This window comes from Oncorhynchus masou, chromosome 28 (assembly GCF_036934945.1).
Source record: "Oncorhynchus masou masou isolate Uvic2021 chromosome 28, UVic_Omas_1.1, whole genome shotgun sequence".
In the NCBI taxonomy this organism is placed as follows: domain Eukaryota; kingdom Metazoa; phylum Chordata; class Actinopteri; order Salmoniformes; family Salmonidae; genus Oncorhynchus; species Oncorhynchus masou.
In genome coordinates, this window is record NC_088239.1 from 88462398 (window position 1) to 88482592 (window position 20195).

Genomic DNA, 20195 nt, shown 5'->3' on the forward strand with positions numbered 1-20195 from the left:
AGACCAGCACTATAATATTAATATTACCTTCTAGACCAGCACTATAATATTAATATTACCTTCCAGACCAGACCAGCACTATAATATTAATATCACCTTCCAGACCAGCACTATAATATTAATATTAACTTCCAGACCAGCACTATAATATTAATATTACCTTCCAGACCAGACCAGCACTATAATATTAATATTACCTTCCAGACCAGACCAGCACTATAATATTAATATTACCTTCCAGACCAGACCAGCACTATAATATTAATATTACCTTCCAGACCAGCACTATAATATTAATATTAACTTCCAGACCAGACCAGCACTATAATATTAATATTACCTTCCAGACCAGCACTATAATATTAATATTACCTTCCAGACCAGACCAGCACTATAATATTAATATCACCTTCCAGACCAGCACTATAATATTAATATTACCTTCTAGACCAGCACTATAATATTAATATTACCTTCCAGACCAGACCAGCACTATAATATTAATATCACCTTCCAGACCAGCACTATAATATTAATATTAACTTCCAGACCAGCACTATAATATTAATATTACCTTCCAGACCAGACCAGCACTATAATATTAATATTACCTTCCAGACCAGACCAGCACTATAATATTAATATCACCTTCTAGACCAGCACTATAATAATGGCCTGGCTCTTTACCTCCCTGCAGCCTGAACTTCAACCACCAGCCCTTCCCACAGTCTCTCTCTCCTTCTCGCTGTCTCTGTCTGTCTCTCTCTCCCAGAGGGCTCAAGTCTCTCTCTCCAAGAGGGCTCTGCTCTCGCTCTCTCTCTCCCAGAGGGCTCTGGTCTCTCTCTCTCTATATCTCTCTCTATCTCTCTCTCTATCTCTCTCTCTCTATCTCTCTCTCTCTCTCTCTCTCTCTCTCTCTCTCTCTCTCTCTCTCTCTCTCTATCTCTCTCTCTATCTCTCTCTCCCTCTCTCTATCTCTCTCTATCTCTATCTCTCTCTAAAAAGTGAAGGATCCCTGTAGCCAAGTGTGTAAGCCTCCGAGGTGGTGAGGTAGGTAATAAGGGGTGATTTACTTCCCTCTTTTCTCATTTCGTTTTCCCTCCTGACTGATTAACATAAAGAATAGCACTGTACTGAGATGGACCCTAAAGACCACCACTTCACACAAGCAAAACAATTTCACGAGCAAATGTTTCAAATCCTTGTCTGGAGAGATTGCTGTTCATTGGCATTGCCTCAGTGCTTAATTAACATTTTCAACAAAGCATTCCTCAGAGGCTAGGTGCATTGCATTGGAGTGTGTGTCGAAGCTCCTGTATTCAGATATCAGCACAAACAGAGAGGAAGAACACCTCAACACCTGGAAACTACTGACAACACTCATTTCCTGCTCCGCATCCCCTCGCCCAGTCAGCTGCTGTGAGCACTACCATTCACCCAATCATCCGCTGTGAGCACTACCATTCACCCAGTCTGCTGGTGTAGGCACTCCAATTTACCCAATCAGCCGCTGAGAAATCTCAGATTCGCCCAACCAGCCACTGCCGAACATAATCTTTCATAAAGCATTTCCAATTGAGCTAATCAGCAATAATAACAACCCCACAAACCCGTTTCATCTACAGTAGCTATGAGCGGAATGGCATCAATGGAGATGGCTCCCTTTTTACGGTTTATGGTCTCTGTTTTTATTTGTAACTTATTTTGTACATAATGTTTCTGCCGCTGTCTCTTACGACTGAAAAGAGCTTCCAGATATCAGAACAGTGATTACTCACCTCGTACTGGACAAAGGTTTTTCTTTAATGAGTCGGACACAAAGGATTTACTTCAGACACCCGACAAGGCCCAAACCCCATGATTTGCATGAAGAAGAGACAGAGATATCGGGGACATAAGGCGGTGTGCCTTGTAAGGATCCGACAGCGAGTGGGTCATCTGCCTCTACCATCAGTCCTATTAGCAACAGTGCATGAAATCTAATATTAAGGAAGTCTCAAGGTTTAGCTCACTAAAGGAAGAGTATATTATGATTAGCTGTAGACCATACTATTTACCAAGAGAGTTTTCATCTATATTCTTCGTGGCTGTCTATTTACTTCCAGGGACTTATTAATGCAGGGAAACTTAAATCAGGTTTAACAAATTTCTAACAGCATGTTAAATTTGAAACCAAAAGAAAGAAAAAAACTCTAGACCACCTTTACTCCACAGACAGTGACGTGTACAAAGCTCTCCCTAACCTCCATTTGGCAAATCTGACCATAATTCTATCCTCCTGATTCCTGCTTACAAGCAAAGATTAAAGCAAGAAGCACCAGTGACTCGGGTCAATAAAGAAGTGGTCTGAGGAAGCAGATGATAACCTATAGGACTGTTTTGCTAGCACAGACTTGAACATGTTCTGGGATTCTTCCGATGGCATTAAGGAGTACATCACATCAGTCACTGGTTTCTTTAATAAGTGCATGATGTCGTCCCCACAGTGACTGTACGATCATACCCCAACCGGAAGCCATGGATTACAGGCAACATCCACACTGAGCTAAAGGCTAGAGCTGCCGCTTTCAAGGAGCGAGACTCTAACCAGGAAGCTTATAAGAAATCCTGCTCTGCCCACCAACAAACCATCAAACATGCAAAGCATAAATACAGGACTAAGATTGAATCGTGCTACACCGGCTCTGATACTCATCGGATGTGGCAGGGCCTGCAAACTATTAGACTACAAAGAGAAGCACAGCCGTGAGCTGCCCAGTGACACGAGCATACCACACCATCTAAATTACATCTATGCTTGCTTTGAGGCAAATAACACCGAAACATGCATGAGAGCATCAGATGTTCCGGAAGACTGTGTGATCATGTTCTCCGTAGCCGATCTGAGTAAGGCCTTTAATAAACAGGTCAACATTCATAAGGACGCAGGGCCAGATGGATTACCATAACTCTGAGCTGACCAACTGGCAAGCGTCTTCACTGACATTTTCTACCTTTCCATGACTGAATCTGTAATGTTTCAAGCAAACCACAATAGTCCCCATGTCAAAGAAAGCGAAGGTAACCTGCCTAAAAGACTGCCGACCCATAGCACTCACTCACGTCTATAGCCATGAAGTGCTTTGAAAAGCTGGTCATGGCTCACATCAACACCGTAATCCCAGAAACTCTAAACCCACTCCAATTTGCATACCGCCCCAACAGATTCACGTATGATGCCATCTCTATTGCATTCCACACTGCTCTTTCCCACCTGGACAAAAGGAACACCTATGTGAGAATGCTATTCATTGACTACAGCTCAGCATTCAACACCATAGTGCCCTCAAAGCTCAACACTAAGCTAAGGACCCTGGGACTAAACACCTCCCTCTGCAACTGGATCCTGGACTTGCTGACGGGCCTCCCCCAGGTGGTAGGGGTAGTTAACAACACATCCACGACGCTGATCCTCAAAAAGGGGGCCACTCCCTTTCTGTACTCCTTGTTCACTCATGACTGCATGGGCAGGCACGACTCCAACACCATCATTAAGTAATGCCCACGGCAAAACAGTGGTAGGCCTGATCACTGAAAAAGACGAGAAAGCCTAAAGGGAGGGGGTCAAAGACCTGGCCATGTGGTGGCAGGGTAACAACCTCTCCCTCAGCATGATCAAGACAAAGGAGATGATTGTGGACTACAGGAAAAGGAGGACCAAGCACGCCCCCATTCTCATCGACGGGGCTAAAGTGGAGCAGGTTGAGAGCTTCAAGTTCCTTGGTATCGACATTACCAACAAACTTTCATTGTCCAAACACACCAACACAGTTGTCAAGAGGGCAATGCCTTTTCCCCTTCAGGATACTGAAAAGATTTGGGTCCTCAGATCCTCAAAAAGTTACAGCTGCACCACCGAGAGCATCCTGACTGGTTGCATCACTGCCTGGTATGGCAACTGCTCGGCCTCTGACCGCAAGGCACTATAGAGGGTACTATGTTCGGCCCAGGACATCAATGGGGCCAAGCTTCCTGACATCCAGGGCCTCTATACCAGGCGGTGTCAGAGGAAACAACAAAAAATTGTCAAAGACTCAGGCCACACCAGTCATAGAATTTTTCTCTGCTACCACACTGCAAACCCTACCGGAGCTCCAAGTCAAGGGTCCAAGAGGCTTCTAAACAGCTTTTAACCCCAATCCATAAGACTCCTGAACACCTGAACACGTAATCAAATGGCTACAATTAGCATTGCCCCATCCTCCTTTTTTACGATTCTGCTACTCTCTGTTTATTATTTATGCATAGAAACTTTACCTCTACCGACATGTACATATTACCTCAATTACCTCGACTAACCAGTGCCCCCGCACATTTACTCTGTACCGGTTCCCCCTGTATTTCGCCTCCACATTTAATCTGTACCGGTACCTCCTGTACATAGCCTCCACATTGATTCTGTACCGTAATACCCTGTATATAGCCTCCACACTGACTGTACCGGTACCCCCTGTAAATAGCCTCCACATTGACTGTGTACCGGTACCCCTGTACATAGCCTCCACATTGACTCTGTACCGTCATACCCTGTATATAGTCTCCACATTGACGCTGTACCGTAACACCCTATATATAGTCTCCACATTGACGCTGTACCGTAATACCCTGTATATAGCCTCCACATTGACTCTGTACCGTAATATCCTGTATATCGCCTCCACACCCCCCTGCATATATTGTTATTTTTTACTGCTCCTCTTTAATTACTTGTTACTTTTATCTCTTATTCTTATCTGTAAGGAAGCATTTCACTGTTGTATTTGGTGCATGTGACTAATACAATTTGTTTTGATTTGATGCCCACAGGCACACATGCATTCACACATGCACAATATTTTCTGTCAACACAGAAGTCATCAGAGGTGAAATGATGAATTCACATTCAGAGATGCTCTGATAGAGTATTTGAACACTTACTGAACCGTAGCAGACATAAATAATGTGATATATTTTTAGACTGATCTGTGTTTAGTCAACTGTGTCGCTAAAGTTACAAATAAAGTCACACCTCAGATATTTGTCGGAGGGAAGAACGTCTGAGTGCTATTGCTATGAGATCCTGAGGTTGAAGTGTTACAGTATTTAATGTGACCATAGATTATTTATTATAATGGAAAAACCTTTGTTATTCTCCAATGACACAGTACCCCTCCCTCCCGCTCTTCCTCCCTCTTCTTCCCTCTCTTCCCTCCCTTTTCTAACTCTTCTTCCCTCCCTCTCCTTGCTCTCCTCCCCTCTCTCTCCTCCCTCTTCTTCCCTCTCTTCACCCTGTCTCCTCCCTCTTCTTCCCTCCCTGTCTTCCCTCTCCTCCCTCTTCTTCCCTCTCCTTCCCTCTCTCTCCTCCCTCTTCTTCCCTCTCTTCCCCTGTCTCCTCCCTCTTCTTCCCTCCCTCTATTCCCTCTCCTCCCTCTTCTTCCCTCTCCCTCTCTTCCCCCTGTCTCCTCACTCTTCTTCCCTCTCTTCCCCCTGTCTCCTCCCTCTTCTTCCCTCCCTCTCCTCCCTCTTCTTCCCTCTCTTCCCCCTGTCTTCTCCCTCTTCTTCCCTCCCTCTCTTCCCTCTCCTCCTTCTTCTTCACTCTCTTCCCACACTCTCCTCCCTCTCTTCCCTCTCCTCCCTCTTCTTGCCTCTCTTCCCACACTCTCCTCCCTCTCTTCACTCCCTCTCCTTCCTCTTCTTCCCTCCCTCTCTTCCCTCTCCTCCCTCTTCTTCCCTCTCTTCCCACACTCTCCTCCCTCTCTTCCCTCTCCTCCCTCTTCTTCCCTCTCTTCCCACACTCTCCTCCCTCTCTTCACTCTCTTTCCTCCCACTTCTTCCCTCCCTCTTCTCCCTCTCTTCCTCCCTCTTCTTCCCTCTCTTCCTCTCCACCGTCCCTCTCTTCGCTGTCCTCTCTCCCTTCCTCCCTCTCTTTCTCCCTCGTATCCTGTTTTGAATGTAATTTGAATGTACAAAATGTACTTCTGTCAAGTTAAGAACAACTTCCTAATTTTGAGTTGCACAACGTATTGCACTCAGAACAGCCTCAATTCATACAGCTTTCTCTATGTCAAAATGTACTTTAGATGCAGGTTAGGAGAATTTGGTTAAGATTAGAAAGAGGTTAGCTAAAATGACCAAAAATTCTCCTTTTGACGTCAATTTTACATTAGCTGCATCCTTTCTAGAAATGGCTTTCTAGAAAGAATCGTCTTCTCTGTTTCTTACCGCGCTTCCCTCCCTCTCTTTCTTCAAATCAAATCAAATGTTATTTGTCACATGCGCCAAATACAAGATGATTAGACCTTACGGTGAAATGCTTACTTACATGCCTTTGTAAGGGCGATAGCAGTCTATGACTGGAGTCTTTGACAATTTTTTGGGCCTACATGTAAAACTGCCAAGTATAGAGGTCCTGGATGCCAGGAAGCATGGCCCCAGTGATGTACTGGGCTGTAGCACTTCCCTCTGTAGCGCCTTACAGTCGGATGCTTAGAAGTTGCCATACCAGGTTGTGATGCAACCCGTCAGGATGCTCTCGATGGTGCAGCTGTAGAACTTTTTAAGGATCGGAGGACCCATGCCAAATATTTTCCCTCTCCTGAGGGGGAATAGGCGTTGTCGTACCTTCTTCACGACTGTCTTGGTGTGTTTGGACCATGATAATTTGTTGGTGATGTGGACACCAAGGAAATTGAAACTCTCGACCTGCTTCACTACAGCCCTGTCAATGTGAACAGGTTGGTGTCCTGGCACCACACTGCCAGGTCTCTGCCCTCCTCCCTATTGGCCATCTCATCGCTGTCGGTGATCAGGCCTACCACTGTTGTGAAGTCAGCAAACTTAATGATGGTGTTGGAGTCGTTCCAAGCAGTCGTAGGTGAACAGGGAGAACAGGAAGGGACTGAGCTCGCACCCCTGAGAGGCCCCCGGGTTGAGGATCAGCGTGGCAGATATGTTGCTACATACCCTTACCATCCCGTCAGCAAGTCCAGGATCCAGTTGCAGAGGGAGGTGTTTAGTCCCAGGGACCATAGCTTAGTGATGAGCTTAGGGGGGACTATGGTGTTGAACACTGAGCTGTAGTCAATGAATAGCATTCTCACATAGATGTTCCTTTTCTCTAGGTGGGAAAGGACAGTGTGGAGTGCAATAGAGATTGTGTCATCTGTGGGTCTGTTGGGGCGGTTGGCAAATTGGAGTGGGTATAAGGTTTCTGGGAAGATGGTGTTGATGTGAGCCATGACCAGCCTTTCAAAGCACTTCATGGCTACAGTCGTAAGTGCAACTGTTCTGTAGTCATTTAGGCATGTAGTCACCGCGTTCTTGGGCACAAGGACTATGGTGGTCTGCTTGAAACATGTTGGTATTACAGACTCGGTCGGGGAGAGTTTGAACATGTCAGTGAAGACATTTGCCAGTTGGTCCGCGCGTTCTATGAGTACACGTCCTGGTAATCCGTCTGGCCCCGCGGCCTTGTGAATGTTGACCTGTTTAAAGGTCTTGCTCACATCAGCTATGGAGAGCGTGATCACACAGTCATCCGGAACAGCTGGTGCTTTCCTGCATGCTTCAGTGTTGCTTGCCTCGAAGCGAGCATTAAGCCATATAGGCTGTCTTGTAGGCTCGTGTCACTGGGCAGCCCGTGGCTGGTTTTCCCTTTGTAGTCCATGATAGTTTGCAGGCTCTGCCACATCCGACAAGGGCCAGAGTCAGTGTAGTAGGATTCAAACTTAGTCCTACATTGATGCTTTGCCTGTTTGATGGTTTGTTGGAGGGCAGAGCAGAATTTCTTATAAGCGTACCGATTAGTGTCCCGCTCCTTGAAAGAGGAAACTCTAGCTTTTAGCTCGGTGCGGACTTTGCCTGAAATCCATGGCTTCTGGTTGGGATATGTATGTACGGTCACCCGTCTCCTTCCTTCCTTCCTTCCTTCCTTCCTTCCTTCCTTCCTTCCTTCCTTCCTTCCTTCCTTCCTTCCTTCCTTCCTTCCTTCCTTCCTTCCCTCTCCTCCCTCCCTCCCTCTCCCTCCTCCCTCCCTCCCTCCTCCTCCCTCCCTCCCTCCCTCCATCCCTCCCTCCCTCCCTCCCTCCCTCCCTCCCTCCCTCCCTCCTCATGGTTCAGCGTAGCTCTGATGGAGGTTGTGACAGTCTCTCCCTTTCTGTGGGATAGAGACCATGCAACGTTAATCAGCCTCTTAGCCACACCACTTATGTCATGATCTCTCTCTCTGCTCTGACCCAGACCCACCCAATGGACTATTTACAGCTGACCCCAGTAACATTATACTCTTAGAGAAGAAGGTGCTATCTAGAAGGTTCTTCGGCTGTCCCCATAGGAGAACCCTCTCTCTCTCTTTGTCTCTTTGTCTCTATCTCTCTATCTATCTATCTATCTATCTATCTATCTATCTATCTATCTATCTATCTATCTCTTTTTTGTCTCTTTCTCAATCTATCTCTCTCTGTCTCTCAAAACTTTCTCTCTCTGTCTCTCTCTCTCCACCTCCACCCCTATATATCCTCTCCTCCCCTCCTTTCTTTCTTCCCCTCTTTCTTTTATGCTCCATCTCTTTATTTATTAAATGAACACCAAGATAAATGACACAAAGTATAGTAGAGCTAAACCAGCAACTAACAAAAACAAGATCCCACAACAGAAAGTGGGAAAAAGGGCTACCTAAGTATGATCCCCAATCAGAGACAATGATAGACAGCTGCCTCTGATTGGGAACCATACTCGGCCAAAAACAAATAAATTGACAACATAGAATGCCCACCCAAATCTCACCCTGACCTAACCAAATAGAGAAATAAAATGGCTCTCTAAAGTCAGGGCGTGGCTCTCTAAGGTCAGCCCCCCCCCCCCCCCCATCCCAAAGGTGCGGACTCCCGGCCGCAAACCAAAACCTAAAGGGGAGGGTCCGGGTGTGCATCTACCCTTGGTGGCGGCTCTGGTTCTTGACGTAGCCCCCGCTCCCTACGCTGATCCCTCCGCTTCTGTGGAACAGGTCACACCGGACTGGGGAGATGCACTGGAAGCCTGGTGCGTGGAACAGGCACCGGAAACACTGGGCCGAGGTCTCGAGCGTAGAGCTGGCACAACCCGTCCTGGCTGGATGCTAAGTTTCGCCCGGCAAATGCAGGGTGCTGCCACAGAATGCATTGGGCTGTGAAGGCGCACCGGAGACACAGTGTGCAGAGCCGGCGCAGGATATCCTGGGCCAAAGAGACGCACCGGAGACCAGGAGCGCTGAGCCGGCACAATCCGTCCTGGCTGAATGCCCACTCTAGCACGGCACATGCGAGGAGCTGGCACAGAGCTCACCGGGCTGTGAATGCGCACTGGAGACACCGTGGTAAGCACGGGGAGTTGGCTCAGGTCTAAACCCTGACTCCGCCAATCTCCCCGTGTGCCCAGCCAACATTTGTTTTGGAGCTGTCTCTCGGGCTTCCGTCGTTGCCGTGACTCCTGGTCTCGTCGCTGTTCCTCCCTCGCTGCTTCCATCTGTTCCCATGGGAGGCGATCCCTTTTCGGCCAGGATCTCCTCCAATGTCCAGGATCCTTTTCCGTCCAGGATGTCCTCCAATGTCCACTCCTCCTGGCCATGCTGTCTGTTTTTGGTGAGATCTTCTGTTACGTCCGTTGTTAGTGGTAGAATGACCGGACCAAGGTGCAGCGTTGTAGGCGTACATTTTCTTTATTAAATGTTTGAGTACTTGAATACAGCACTAGGTAGATGTAGTGAGTGTTTACTGACTATTTGTTTCCAGAGAAATGAAAAGTTCTGCTTTGAACACATTGTTTAGTGATAGCATAACATCCAGCTAGACATTAAGAAATACTTCACGATCGCAGATACACAGACAAGTGGCACCATATTCCCTTAATAGTGAACTACTTTTGACCAAGTGAACAGATTTGGTAACTAATGTTGTTATGCTTCAACAGTGATGTAAAAAGTAAAACAAATACAATAAAAGCTGTCAGGTGAATTAGAAGCAGTTTGTAAACACAAGTAATGAAGTGTTAAGAGTCCGACGCAGTCTAAATCTAAGTAACATATTTAAATCCCATCACAATCTGTCAATTTAAGCAGTTTAATCCACCTATGTCGTCCTTCCGCATTTACAGTGGAAATTTGCAAAGCTAAAGCGCTGTTTGTCAGACAAAAAGACCTGTAGAGTCCAAACTAATATGACCTCACACGATGGTGTTCTCCGTTTTGCTCTACGACCTGCATAACTGTCACGGGACTCCGCTGAAGGTAACCCATAGCAAATGAATGGAAGAATTGAGATTTATATAGATAATTATTCTTCATCTGAAGGTAACCCATACACTTTTTTATTTATTTTATTTCACCTTTATTTAACCAGTTGAGAACAAATTCTCATTTACAATTGCGATCTGGTCAAGATAAAACAAAGCATTGTGACAAAAAACAACAACACAGAGTTACACATAAACAAATGTACAGTCAGTAACACAACAGAAAAATCTATATACAGTGTGTGAAAATGGAGTAAATAGGCCATAGTGGCAAATCAATTACAATTTAGCAGATTAACACTGGAGTGATAGATGTGCAGATGATGTGCAAGTAGTGATACTGGTGTGCAAAGAGCAGCAAAGTAAATAAAAACAATATGGGGATGAGGTAGGTAGTTGGATGAGCTATTTACAGATGGGCCATGTACAGCTGCAGCAATCGGTAAGCTGCTCAGATAGCTGATGTTTGAAGTTAGTGAGGAAGATAAGATATTAGTCTCCAACTTCAGTGATTTTTGCAAGTTGTTCTAGTCAATGGCAGCAGAGAACTGGAAGGAAAGGTGGCCAAAGTAGGTGTTGGCTTTGGGGGTGACCAGTGAGATACACCTGCTGGAGCGCATGCTACGGGGTGGGTGTTGTTATGGTGACCAGTGAGCTGAGACAAGGCGGAGCTTTACCTAGCAAAGACTTATAGATGACCTGGCGCCAGTGGGCTTGGCAATGAATATGTAGCCAGGGCCAGCCAACAAGAGCATACAGGTCGCAGTGGTGGGTAGTATATGGGGCTTTGGTGACAAAACGGATGGCACTGTGATAGACTGCATCCAGTTTGCTGAGTAGAGTGTTGGAGACTATTTTGTAAATGACATCGCCTAAGTCAAGGATCGGTAGGATAGTCAGTTTTACGAGGGTATGTTTGGCTGTGAGAGTGAAGGAGGCTTTGTTGCGAAATAGGAAGCAGATTCTAGATGTAATTTTGGATGGGAGATGCTTAATATGAGTCTGGAAGGAGAGTTTACAGTCTAGCCAGATATCTACGTATTTGTAGATTTCCACGTATTCTAGGTCAGAACCGTCCAGAGTAGTGATGCAGGCAGCGATCAGATGAAGAGCGTGCATTTAGTTTTACTAGCGTTTAAGAACAGTTGAAGGCCACAGAAGGAGTGTTGTATGGCATTGAAGCTCGTTTGGAGGTTAGTGTCCATAGAAGGGCCAGATGTATACAGTATGGTGTCGTATGCTTGGAGGTGGATCAAGGAATCACCAGCAGCAAGAGCGAAAACATTGATATATACAGAGAAAAGAGTCAGCCCGAGATTGAACCCTGTGTTACCCCCATAGAGACTGCCAGAGGTCCAGAAAACAGGCCCCGCGATTTGACACAATGAACTCTATCTGAGAAGTAGTTGGTGAACAAGGAGAGGAAGTCATTTTAGAAACATCTGCTACCTGGATTTGGATGAAGGAGAAGCTGGGGAGGCTTGGGCAAGTAGCTGCGGGGAGTGAGGAGCTTTTGGCCGGGGTTGGGGTAGCCAGGAGGAAAGCATGGCCAGCAGTAGAAAAATGCTTCTTGAAATTCTCGATTATCGTGGATTTATCGGTGGTGACAGTGTTTCCTATCTTCAGTCCAGTGCACTGAATGGATGCACAAATGCACATGCAGGATGCACATTTCTGTTTGGAAAAGCTAGCCTTTGCTTTCCTGCCTGACTGTGTGTATTGGTTCCTGACTTCCCTGAAAAGTTGCATATCGCGGGGAATATTCGATGCTAGTGCAGTATACCACAAGATGTTTTTGGGCTGGTCGAGGGCAGTCAGGCCTGAAGTGAACCAATGGCTACATCTGTTCTTAGTTCAACATTTATTGAAAGGGGCATGCTTATTAAAGATGGTGAGGCAATTGCTTTTAAAGAACAACCAGACATATTGACCTCATGATGGGATGAGGTCAATATCCTTCCAGGATACCCCGGCCAGGTCGATTAGAAAGGCCTGCTCGCTGAAGTGTTTCAGGGAGCGTTTGACAGTAATGAGTGGAGGTCGTTTGACTGCGGACCCATTATGGATGCAGGCAAAGAGGCAGTGATCCCTGAGATCTTGGTTGAAGACAGCAGAGATGTATTTGGAGGGTAAGTTGGTCAGGATAATATCTATGAGGGTGCCCATGTTTACGGATTTAGGGTTGTACCTGGTGGGTTCCTTGATAATTTGTGTGAGATTGAGGGCATCTAGCTTAGATTGCAGGGCGGCCCGGGTTTTAAGCATATCCCAGTATAGGTCACCTAGTAGAAAGGACTCTGAAGACAGATGGGGGGAAATCAATTCACATATGGTGTCCAGGGCAGAGCTGGGAGCTGAGGGGGGTCTATAACAGGAGGCAACAGTGAGATATTTATTTCTGGAGAGATTATTTTTTTTAATTAGAAGCTAAAATATAACCACTAGGCTACCCTGGGGCGGCAGGGTAGCCTAGTGGTTAGAGCGTTGGACTAGTAACCGAAAGGTTGCAAGTTCAAATCCACGAGCTGACAAGGTACAAATCTGTCATTCTGCCCCTGAACAGGCAGTTAACCCACTGTTTCTAGGCCGTCATTGAAAATAAGAATTTGTTCTTAACTGCCTTGCCTAGTAAAAAAAAGGTAAAATTACAAAAAATCTGAAGGTGACCCATACAAATGAATGGAAGTATGGAGATATAGTCTCTATATACAGTATATAGATATTAGCTTTTCACCTGAAGGTAACCCATACAAATGAATGGAAGTATGAAGATATACTCTCTATAAATATAGATTTTAACTTTTCATCTGAAGGCAATCCACATCCCTGCATCAGTCTCACTGTCCTGTTAAAACAACCCACATCCCTCCGTCAGTCTCACTGTCCTGTTAAAACAACCCACATCCCTCCATCAGTCTCACTGTCCTGTTAAAATAACCCACATCCCTCCGTCAGTCTCACTGTCCTGTTAAAACAACCCACATCCCACAGGTAGGAGGAAAGGTGGAATGGGAGGAATGAGGAAAGATAGGGAGGGGGGAAGGGATTGAGGGGGAAAGGGAGGGAGGGAGAAGGGATTGAGGGGGAAAGGAAGGGAGGGGGAAGGGATTGAGGGAGAGGGAAAGGTAGGGATGGAGAATGGGAGAATGGGAGAATGGGAGGGAGGGTGAAAGGGATGGAGGGGTAATGGGAGAATGGGAGGGAGGGTGAAAGGGATGGAGGGGTAATAAGAGAATGGGAGGGGGGATGGAGGGGTAATGGGAGGGAGGGAGGGGGATAGGGATGGAGGGGTAATGGGAGAATGGGAGGGAGTGTGAAAGGGATGGAGGGGTAATGGGAGAATCGGATGGAGGGGGATAATGGGAGAATGGGAGGGAGGGGAAAGGGATGGAGGGGTAATGGGAGGGAGGGGGAGGGAGGGGGGCAAATGGGATGGAGGGGGGTAATGGGAGAATGGGAGGGAGGGATAGGGATGGAGGGGTAATGGGAGAATGGGAGGGAGGGTGAAAGGGATGGAGGGGTAATGGGAGAATGGGAGGGAGGGTGGGGATGGAGGGGGGAGAATGGGAGGATGAATGGGAGGGGAGGGTGGGAGGAGGGAGGGATGGATGGGGTAATGGGAGAATGGGAGGGAGGGATAGGGATGGAGGGGGGTAATGGGAGAATGGGAGGGAGGGGGATGGAGGGATGGAGGGGGAGGGAGGGGGAAAGGGATGGAGGGGTAATGGGAGAATGGGAGGGATGGAGGAGGGGCAATGGGATGAATGGGAGGAGGGGTAGGGAGAATGGGATGGAGGGGTAATGGGAGGGAGGGAGGGGGATAGGGATGGAGGGGCAATGGATGAATGGGAGGGAGGGTGAAAGGGATGGAGGGGTAATGGGAGAATGGGAGGGAGCGATAGGGATGGAGGGGTAATGGGAGGGAGGGATGGGGGAGAATGGGAGGGATGGAGGGGCAATGGATGAATGGGAGGGAGGGAGGGTGAAAGGGATGGAGGGGTAATGGGAGAATGGGAGGGAGGGATAGGGATGGAGGGGTAATGGGAGAATGGGAGGGAGGGTGAAAGGGATGGAGGGGTAATGGGAGAATGGGAGGGAGGGTAAAAGGGATGGAGGGGTAATGGGAGAATGGGTGGGAGGGGGAAAGGGATGGAGGGGTAATGGGAGAATGGGAGGGAGGGAGGGGGATAGGGATGGAAGGGTATGAGAACTCACTGCCCATGTGCAGAGAAAGAGAGAGGGAAATGATGGTAATTCGAACTTACTTCCGATGCGCAGGTTGATCTGGTCCCGCCGTTCTCCATTGGGGTTCTGAAAGCAGCTATAAAGTCCGTTGTTTGAGAGGTCCACCTCCATCAGTATGAGTCTAGACCCCTCCTCCCGGTGGCGCGCCTTCACGTCCGTCCCGTTGACCTTCCATGTCACGCTGGCGTCGCTGTCCAGAGAGCCACACCTCATGGTCACGTCCCCATCCATACGCTCATACTGAATACTGGCCCCTAGAGAGGAGAGAGGAGCAGGAAACTGTTACTACACTATTACTACACTGCTACTACACTGCTACTACACTGCTACTACACCGCTACTACACCGCTACTACACCGCTACTACACTGCTACTACACCGCTAATACACTATTACTAAAATGTTACTACACTGTTACTACACTGTTACTACACTGCTACTACACTGCTACTACACTGCTACTACACTGCTACTACACCGCTACTACACTGCTACTACACCGCTACTACACCGCTACTACACTGCTACTACACTGCTACTACACTGCTACTACACTGCTACTACACCGCTAATACACTATTACTAAAATGTTACTACAATGTTATTACACTGTTACTACACTGTTACTACACTGCTACTACACTGCTATTACACTGTCACTGCACTGTTACTACACTGTTACTATGTCAGCTTGTCGGGGGTGAACAGGGAGCACAGTGCTGTAGCGGTGGGCCAGAAGAGATGGCAACGGAGACAGGCTTCCTGAGCCCTATATTACCTGTAAACTTCTCAACAGAGAGTGACAGACAGTGAGACAGAAGAGATGGCAACGGAGACAGCTTCCTGAGCCCTATATTACCTATACTTCTCAACAGAGAGTGTGAGATAGACATAGTGACCGACAGTGTGACAGACAGTGTGACAGACAGTGAGATAGACAGTGTGACAGACAGTGAGACACATAGTGAGACACACAGTGAGACAGACAGTGAGTCAGACACTGACCACCAGGCCCTTGTATTTCTCTGTTAGTCTAAAGGCTGGGATGCCAGTGAGATGTTCAATTAGGAGATGTGTGGAGTCAACTCCACCTGTCGCTTCCATGTCCACGTGAATAACCTCCCCTCAGCTCCTCAACGGCTCAATGGCTCCTCAATGTATATTTATAAATACCTTTCTCTCCTTCCCATCTATCCCTCTCTCCCCCCTCTGTATTCCTCTGGAGGGGCCTGCCTCCGATAAATGAGACCGAGGACAACCCCCCAATGCCAGCATGCGTCTCACTGAAGAACGACGAAGGCAAGACTGAGGAGTATAAGAGCAGTACCATGGTATAAGACAGAGGAGACATGAATGAGTAGTGTTGAAAGGTACAGTACCATGGTATAAGACAGAGGAGACATGAATGAGTAGTGTTGAAAGGTATAAGACAGAGGAGACATGAATGAGTAGTGTTGAAAGGTACAGTACCATGGTATAAGACAGAGGAGACATGAATGAGTAGTGTTGAAAGGTACAGTACCATGGTATAAGACAGAGGAGACATGAATGAGTAGTGTTGAAAGGTACAGTACCATGGTATAAGACAGAGGAGACATGAATGAGTAGTGTTGAAAGGTACAGTACCATGGTATAAGACAGAGGAGACATGAATGAGTAGTGTTGAAAGGTACAGTACCATGGTATAAGAGAGAGAGAGAGAGGAGACATGAGGGCAGGTGGGTCACCAGAGGAACCCTAGACATACACGTTTTTATCTGAGCATGGGTTAGTGTAACGGAGTTCAGAACGTGCTGGAAGCTCAATCCACAGCTAGCTTGAAATGTCATGAATGGGCTCATCCAATTGGTTCCTTTTGAGTGGCTCAAACATTGTCAAGGAGGATGGTCACGTGTTTTTATTTTATTTAACCTGTATTTATCCAGGAACACTCGTTGAGATTTGAATTCTCTTTTTGAAGAGCGCCAAGGTCATTACACAATTACAGACAGACAATATGAAAAACTACAATTCACATAGAATTCACAAGAATATAACAAAATCAAAAACAGCAAATTAAAAACATTGACAGGTCAGGGAGTCAGCCTCAAAATCCTTCATCAAATCAAATCAAATTTTATTTGTCACATACACATGTTTAGCAGATGTTAATGCGAGTGTAGCGAAATGCTTGTGCTTCTAGTTCCGACAATGCAGTAATAACCAACAAGTAATCTAACTAACAATTCCTAATCTACTGTCTTATACACAGTGTAAGGGGATAAAGAATATGTACATAAGGATATATGAATGAGTGATGGTACAGAGCAGCATAGGCAAGATACAGTAGATGGTATCGAGTACAGTATATACATATGAGATGAGTATGTAAACAAAGTGGCATAGTTAAAGTGGCTAGTGATACATGTATTACATAAGGATGCAGTAGATGATATAGAGTACAGTATATACGTATGCATATGAGATGAATAATGTAGGGTAAGTAACATTATATAAGGTAGCATTGTTTAAAGTGGCTAGTGATATATTTACATCATTTCCCATCAATTCCCATTATTAAAGTGGCTGGAGTTGAGTCAGTATCAGTGTGTTGGCAGCAGCCACTCAATGTTAGTGGTGGCTGTTTAAAAGTCTGATGGCCTTGCGATAGAAGCTGTTTTTCAGTCTCTCGGTCCCAGCTTTGATGCACCTGTACTGACCTCGCCTTCTGGATGATAGCGGTGGTTTAACGGGACAAGTTCTTCCAGTTTAAAAGTATTTTGTAAGGCGTTCCAAGACGAGGGTGCAGAGGACATGAAAGCCCTTTTACCAAATTCAGTTCGGATATTTGGAACAGTTAGCAGGATAAAGTCCAGCGACCCACCACATTTCTGAACAATAAAAGTCCCTGAATAAAAAGGTAGTAAACCCAAAATGGCTTTATAAATAAAAGTATAGCAGTGCCTGAGCCTACGAGTGACTAGAGAAGGCCAGCCAACCCTGTTATATAAAGGGCAGTGGTGCGGAAGGGTTTTGCAGTTTAAAATACATCTCAATGCTCCATGGTAAAGGGGGTAAATTGATCTCAAACACTGCAGCAGAATCATTCACATATAAAATATCACCATGGTCTAGAAAGGCATAAATGTAGCCTGCTTCTGGTTTCAAAAGAAAAACAGACCTGAACTTCAAATTCAAAAATGTTTTGTTGTGAAAAATGAGGATCGCTGGTTTGAGACCAGTGTGGGACAGTTGAAGAAGATATAGTGGTTTGAGACCAGTGTGGGACAGTGGAGGAAGATAAAGTGGTTTGAGACCAGTGTGGGACAGTGGAGGAAGATATAGTGGTTTGAGACCAGTGTGGGACAGTTGAAGAGGATATAGTGGTTTGAGACCAGTGTGGGACAGTGGAGGAAGATATAGTGGTTTGAGACCAGTGTGGGACAGTTGAAGAAGATATAGTGGTTTGAGACCAATGTGGGACAGTTGAAGAAGATGTAGTGGTTTGAGACCAGTGTGGGACAGTTGAAGAAGATATAGTGGTTTGAGACCAATGTGGGACAGTGGAGGAAGATATAGTGGTTTGAGACCAGTGTGGGACAGTGGAGGAAGATATAGTGGTTTGAGACCAGTGTGTGACAGTGGAGGAAGATATAGTGGTTTGAGACCAGTGTGGGACAGTGGAAAGAAGATATAGTGGTTTGAGACCAGTGTGGGACAGTTGAAGAAGATATAGTGGTTTGAGACCAGTGTGGGACAGGGACAATAGAGGAAGATATACTGGTTTGAGACCAGTGTGGGACAGTGGAGGAAGATATAGTGGTTTGAGACCAGTGTGGGACAGTGGAGGAAGATATAGTGGTTTGAGACCAGTGTGGGACAGTGGAGGACGATATAGTGGAAGATATATAGTGGTTTGAGACCAGTGTGGGACAGTAGAAGAAGATATAGTGGTTTGAGACCAGTGTGGGACAGTTGAAGAAGATATAGTGGTTTGAGAGCAGTGTGGGACAGTTGAAGAAGATATATTGGTTTGAGACCAGTGTGGGACAGTTGGACATATAGTGGTTTGAAGTGTGGGACAGTGGAGGAAGGTAAGTGGTTTGAGACCAGTGTGGGACAGTGGAGGAAGATATAGTGGTTTGAGACCAGTGTGGGACAGTTGAAGAGATAGTGGTTTGATACCAGTGTGGGACAGTGGAGGAAGATATAGTGGTTTGAGACCAGTGTGGGACAGTTGAAGAAGATATAGTGGTTTGAGACCAGTGTGGGACAGTTGAAGAAGATATAGTGGTTTGATACCAGTGTGGGACAGTTGAAGAAGATATAGTGGTTTGAGACCAGTGTGGGACAGTGGAAAGATATAGTGGTTTGAGACCAGTGTGGGACAGTGTGAAGAAGATATAGTGGTTTGAGACCAGTGTGGGACAGTTGAAGAAGATATAGTGGTTTGAGACCAGTGTGGGACAGGGACAGTTGAAGAAGATATAGTGGTTTGAGACCAGTGTGGGACAGTGGAGGAAGATATAGTGGTTTGAGACCAGTGTGGGACATTGGGACATATAGTGGATTGAGACCAGTGTGGGACAGTTGAAGAAGATATAGTGGTTTGAGACCAGTGTGGGACAGTAGAAGAAGATATAGTGGTTTGAGACCAGTGTGGGACAGTAGAAGAAGATATAGTGGTTTGAGACCAGTGTGGGACAGTTGAAGAAGATATAGTGGTTTGAGACCAGTGTGGGACAGTTGAAGAAGATATAGTGGTTTGAGACCAGTGGTTTGGTTTGAGACCAGTGTGGGACAGTTGAAGAAGATATAGTGGTTTGAGACCAGTGTGGGACAGTTGAAGAAGATATAGTGGTTTGAGACCAGTGTGGGACAGTTGAAGAAGATATAGTGGTTTGAGACCAGTGTGGGACAGTGGAGGAAGATATAGTGGTTTGAGACCAGTGTGGGACAGTTGAAGAAGATATAGTGGTTTGAGACCAGTGTGGGACAGTGGAGGAAGATATAGTGGTTTGAGACCAGTGTGGGACAGTTGAAGAAGATATAGTGGTTTGAGACCAGTGTGGGACAGTTGAAGAAGATATAGTGGTTTGAGACCAGTGTGGGACAGTTGAAGAAGATATAGTGGTTTGAGACCAGTGTGGGACAGTGGAGGAAGATATAGTGGTTTGAGACCAGTGTGGGACAGTGGAGGAAGATATAGTGGTTTGAGACCAGTGTGGGACAATAGAGGAAGATATACTGGTTTGAGACCAGTGTGGGACAGTGGAGGAAGATATAGTGGTTTGAGACCAGTGTGGGACAGTGGAGGAAGATATAGTGGTTTGAGACCAGTGTGGGACAGTGGAGGACGATATAGTGGATTGAGACCAGTGTGGGACAGTTGAAGAAGATATAGTGGTTTGAGACCAGTGTGGGACAGTAGAAGAAGATATAGTGGTTTGAGACCAGTGTGGGACAGTTGAAGAAGATATAGTGGTTTGAGACCAGTGTGGGACAGTTGAAGAAGATATAGTGGTTTGAGACCAGTGTGGGACAGTTGAAGAAGATATAGTGGTTTGAGACCAGTGTGGGACAGTTGAAGAAGATATAGTGGTTTGAGACCAGTGTGAAGAAGATATACTGGTTTGAGACCAGTGTGGGACAGTGGAGGAAGATGAAGAAGATATATAGTGGTTTGA

At 46.2% G+C, this 20195-nt stretch overlaps 1 protein-coding gene across 1 annotated transcript in view; it reads right to left on the bottom strand.

Moving 5' to 3' along the window:
- Positions 1–20195, bottom strand: part of LOC135518456 (ciliary neurotrophic factor receptor subunit alpha-like) — a 162770-nt gene that overhangs the window by 57890 nt on the left and 84685 nt on the right. The window contains exon 3 of the mRNA XM_064943632.1: positions 14550–14783. Within this exon, the coding sequence (XP_064799704.1) occupies positions 14550–14783 (234 nt within the window). The remainder of the gene's footprint in view (positions 1–14549; positions 14784–20195) is intronic.